At 37.4% G+C, this 5,417-nt stretch overlaps 1 protein-coding gene across 2 annotated transcripts in view; it reads left to right on the top strand.

Annotated features, from left to right (window-relative positions):
- The first annotated feature begins 325 nt into the window (after positions 1-325).
- LOC145263599 (uncharacterized) overlaps positions 326-5,417 on the top strand; it is a 36,826-nt gene continuing 31,734 nt past the window's right edge. The window contains exon 1 of one of the 2 annotated variants that reach the window (XM_080120441.1): positions 326-4,993. In XM_080120441.1, coding sequence (XP_079976567.1) covers positions 884-2,626 — 1,743 coding nt within the window. In that variant the 5' untranslated portion in view covers positions 326-883 and the 3' untranslated portion in view covers positions 2,627-4,993. The remainder of the gene's footprint in view (positions 4,994-5,417) is intronic. The other variant, XM_080120442.1, reaches the window with a different exon arrangement.

The following is a 5,417-nucleotide window of genomic DNA, read 5'->3' as shown; positions in this document are numbered from 1 at the left end:
AAGTTGCTTAAAACGTGATTAAGTTAAAGTTCAGAATAAAATCACGCTTTCTCTTAACGGTTAATTTAAAAAAAAAAAAATCTTCTGAACGCTATTAAAAGTTAAATTCTTCACTAGTTTGCAATTTGGAGACGGAAGCGTTGTTGTGATAAGTGATTTTCTCTACTAATTTGCACTTTTTATTTTTAGATTCAAATATTAATAACTACATTTTATTTCAGTATTTAATTTATGTACTTCTGTTGTATTAAATGCTAGCTTTTTTTTCTCGTCCATAAATGTTTATTCATCTACCGAGTTGATTGCAAAAATAGATTACCTAATTGTACTCATTTTTAGTTCGTGAGAGGGGAATCTATCACCATACTTTCCCTTAAACACGTCCGGTGGACTTTTATTAAGTACAATACTTAATAGTTTTGTTTTGTTTTTTTTTTAATGGAGAGTAGAAAACGCATTGTGGATGCGTTATCGGCAGCTCATGTTACTCTCGCTTCTTCTTATTTGTCCCTCAGTCCTCATTTTTTAAATGAGTGATTTTTCTGACAAAGGGAGAAGAAAAAGCTGTTTTCTAGGTTGGCAGTATTTTTGCGCGAACAGTTGGCAGAATTGGTGGAAATTTTCTGTTTCTATGTCTATCCTTGTAGCCATGTCACTAGTAAGGGTGCTGGAGGTAAACGTTTTGTCTGGGCTGACGTTATCCGCCTGATAGTCAGGGACCCGGACCTTGGATTAACCACTAAGGAGGCTGTCCTATCAGCAGGTGCAAAGTACTGGGGCTGCTGTATTGCCATTTGGTGAATGGAATCTGGACCATGCAGTAGCTTCTGGTGGGGCCTCTCGATGCCATACTAGTGGGTAATTGTTACGGCTTTACCTTATCATGTGCTACAAAAAAAAAAAAAAAAAAAGAAAATTCTTCGTTTCTTTTTCTCTCTTAGTTTCCCCTCTCTGTCCTGCTCTAAGTAAATCTGTCGACCTAGTCCACAAATTCCAAAATTTCATCATGACAAGTTTCAAGAAAAAATATACGATTAAACCCGGTTCTCCAACTTCCAACGTAGACCCCTACTACCATGTCTCCTTCTCCAACATCAGGGGTCTTCGTTCTAACCTTCCAGAGGTTGAAACCCAATTACAGGAGACTAAACCAGACCTTTTATTTTTAAGTGAAACTGGCATTGGACAGGCTATTTCCCTAGATGAGTTTGCAATTTCAGGATACTCTAACTTAACTTCTAAATCTGACCCCCAAGATCGCCATGGGCATGGAATATGTGCCTATATTAAAGATAGCTTTTCATGTGGGAGGGACATCTCCAGGGAAGATCCTAACTTACCCTATATGTGCTTCCGGGTTGCTTTAGCTCACACTACTGCATTTATATTTACTCTCTATCGCCCCCACAACAGCGGAGTTACTATCTTTCAAAGCATATCTGAGAAAATTGACCAAGTCCTTTCTACTTATCCTTCAGCTAACATTCACGTATGTGGAGACTTCAATGTTCACAACGTCGAATGGTTGACCCACTCAAACAAGACCGATGATGAGGGGAGGTTCTGTCATGATTTCTCCATTGCCTATGACCTCACTCAGATTGTCCAGGAACCTACCCGTGTGCCCGATAATGACGGTCAGTATGCGAGCCTACTAGACCTTTTTCTCACAACTTGCCCTGAACTATGTTCAGTTTCTGTTCTGTCGCCTCTTGGATCTTCCGACCACTCTGTTGTATCAATTAAGATAAAAATGAAATGTAATAAGTCCACAGACGTACCTCTTCATCGTACAGTATATCGATACACTAAGGCTGACTGGGATAGCTTCCGTACATTTATATCTGATCTACCTCTGCATTCCATGTTTAAAAAGGATGTGTCCTCTATAGTATTAGACCTAACTGAATGGTTAATTGTAGGTATTGACCATTTCATACCCTCTAAAAAGTTTCAGCAAAAACCTAACAGCCAGCCATGGTTCTCTCCAGAATGTGCTGCTGCCATTGCGCACAGAAATCACTTTTTCCACTGCTTCAAACGTAATAGATGTATGGAAACTAAAGCCGTTTTCAGGACTGCCAGCAACCATTGTAAGAAAGTAATAAGGAACGCAAGAGAGTTGTATGCTCAATCTGTTAAGTCCAAAGTAGCTGAGCAGCGGCTTGGTTCCCACCAGTTTTGGCAAATAGCAAACAGAATCCTGAACAGAAGCGTGTGCTCCATCCCAACTATTATCAATGGACCTGAGGTAATCTCGTCAGCATCAGACAAAGCCAAACTCTTTGTCAAGAACTTTGCAGCTAATTCTACCCTTTGCGACCAAGACCGCCAACCCCCAATATTTCCTCCTGTATCAGAAAACACGCTATGTGATATACGTATATCTGTACGTGATGTTGCGAAGCTAATCAAAAACATTGATTCGAGTAAAGCAACTGGCCCTGATGGTATTCCAATTATAGTACTCAAAAAACTTCAACCTGAATTAGCGCCCATACTTGCAAAACTGTTTAAACGTTGTCTTAAGGAGAATAGTTTCCCATCTTCCTGGAAAATCTCATCAGTATGCCCTGTATTTAAGAATTCAGGTATCGCTCATCCCCCTCTCAGTACAGGCCAATAAGTCTCCTGTGCGTCATGAGTAAGTTGCTAGAATCTGTGTTAAATACAGAAGTAATCAAACATCTCAACAAAAATAACCTTCTTAGTGACACTCAATATGGTTTCCGTTCTGCTAGATCTACAGCAGATGTCCTTACAGTTATATCGCATAGGATTAGCAAATCTCTCGACAGTGGCAATCTTTCTAGGGCAATTGCTCTTGACATATCTAAAGCCTTTGATAGGGTATGGCATAAAGGTTTACTTCATAAGATTGCTAGCTATGGTATAGCTGGAAAAGTCTTCTCAATTATTAAATCATTTCTTTCTGATAGGTTCATAAGAGTAGTAGTTGAGGGGCAAAAATCAGAAGCTCACAGTATTAATGCCGGTGTCCCTCAGGGATCCATCCTGGGCCCAACTCTTTTCCTGATCTACATTAATGATCTTCCAAATCATATCCTTACATCATTTGTAGACATTTATGCTGATGACACTACCATTTATGGTAGCACATCTAAGACAGTAAACGACCAAGTTCTCTCCAATTCTCTCTCCTCTGATCTTGAGCACGTAGTACAATGGGGAAAGGAGTGGCTGGTTACTTTTAATGCATCTAAAACCAAGCTTCTCTCTTTACATCATCAACATTCTAATTCACATTTGTCATCAATTGAAATGAATGGCTCTCGTCTTCAGGAGGCCTCAAGTTTTGACAAGCTTCTGGGCTTGACCATTACTCCTGATCTTAAATGGAATACGTATATCAAATCTGTTGCCAAGGCTGCTGGAAAAATGGTGGGATCTTTCTATCGATCCAGTAGATATCTCACTGGTACGTCCAAGGATGGAATACTGTTGCCACATCTGGGCAGGAGCTTCTAGAAAGGACTTGTCCTGCCTTGATAGAGTTCAAAATAGACTTTGTAGCCTCGTAGGAGATGTCCTTTTCTCCTCCTTGCAACCTCTATCTCACAGAAGAGATGTTGCGAGTTTGTCTCTGATGTATCGTTATTTTCATGGAAAGTGTTCAACTGAGCTTCAATCTATGGTCCCCCCTCGCAAAACTTTCACAAGAAACACTCGTCTAGCTGTAAACACTGTCAATAATTTGCCCCACTCTTTATCTGTGCCTAAACCTAAACGTAGATTCCATGAACAAAGCTTCTTTCTTCGAACTGCACGCCTGTGGAATTGTCTTCCGTTTTCCTGCTTTCCGGCTGACTACAATATGGTTGTGTTCAAGTCTAAAGTAAATAAGTTCTTGATGAGCCGTTCCATATAAGTTATTAAATTTACCAAATTTTCATTACTAATGATTACTATATTGACCAATTTCTACTGTACACTCTTTAACCCTTATCCTTGAGTGGCCTCTGGGCCTTGATAATGTGGTGATGCCTTTGTAAAAAAAAAAAAAAAAAAAAAAACAGAAGAATAGTGCCTCCCCCTACTCCTCCAAGTCTATAAGAGACTCGTTCTCTCAACCACTCAGATTAGAATTCCGCCCTCGAGGCCGGCGCCACCAAGTAAGCAATCTTCTTTTTTTTATTTTTATTTTTATTTTCTCACATATATTCCATAAAGAAAATAAACAACCCACTTTTAAAGGAAAAAATACGAGATTTTTATATTTTATTCGCAGTTTCGTGTTAGGGGTGTCAAAAATTCCCCCCAAATTCTGATATACCTAACGCAGCAGCGCAGCACTACTGCAACACCGTGTAACACCAAGATAATATAATCGAATATGCAAAAGGTCTGGCAAATTGTGAGTAAGCGTTGGGATGCGAAAAAATATGTCAGTAATTGCATTTTCAAAGGATAGACGAGACTGAATTTGAACTACTACTAGTTCAACGGCCAACGCGTCTCTACCACATATTTTGTCATTTTTAATTTTAGATTTTCTACTGTTGACGAACATAAAACTGGTGATCTGTAATCACTTTAAAATGTCAGCCAAGTAGGAAGTGGCGCCACTTTTGAAGAGCTTTGACAATCGCAGCAGCCGCCTCCTTTTCGATAGCATGGTTGATAGAATTTTTGTAATTTCCAAGTCTTACGCATTGACAAATATAATCTAAATTTGACATTTTTACACGAGGAACGAAATAATTATTACACCGTGTTACGATGGCTGAAATGATTAATTCTTTAGCAGTTGAATTTCTCTTTAAATAATTTTACGTTTAAATCGTGTTTTTTTATGTTTTAACTTTAATTCCTTTATATTTTTATATATTTTATTTCTTAATAAATTGAACACAGAAAATAAAAGTTGTATCAATATACTAAAAATATTTCAACAACCAAAACAAATTTTCTGTTTTGAACACAAAAAGAAAAAACCGAATTCATTCTATATTTTTTTCCCTTGAAATAAAAGGTAAGTTTTTTGCTTTATTTATTTTTTACAGTTTAGAAAATTTCTATTCAGTAACTTTCAAAATAATCTTCGACATTAAAATAAATTTATTTTTATTGCAATCCAATTAAAAAAAATATATATTGATTTCAGGCTTTGTTTTACTTTGGCATCCCCGTTGTTCTGCGAGGCTTTGAACATGACGGTGTATGCGGAAAAAAATCGTCCCTGGCAATGTTTAAGTCAAATGTAAATGCTAGTTTTATTTTAAATACAAAACAGTTTAATGAATAATAATATTATAAACATTTGTGTATTAAATACGGTTTTACTGAATGTTCATTTGGTTACCTATGGGATTCCATATTTTGTTCGGTAAAAAAAGACAAACAAAATATGAGGGGAGGCACAAAATACTTCATATTTGTGGAATAATATTTTCAAA

This window comes from Euprymna scolopes, chromosome 39 (assembly GCF_053919585.1).
Source record: "Euprymna scolopes isolate OS-2025 chromosome 39, ASM5391958v1, whole genome shotgun sequence".
In the NCBI taxonomy this organism is placed as follows: Eukaryota; Metazoa; Mollusca; class Cephalopoda; order Sepiida; family Sepiolidae; genus Euprymna; species Euprymna scolopes.
Note: the sequence above shows the minus strand (reverse complement) of the source record. Positions and strands in the feature narration are given on the sequence as shown.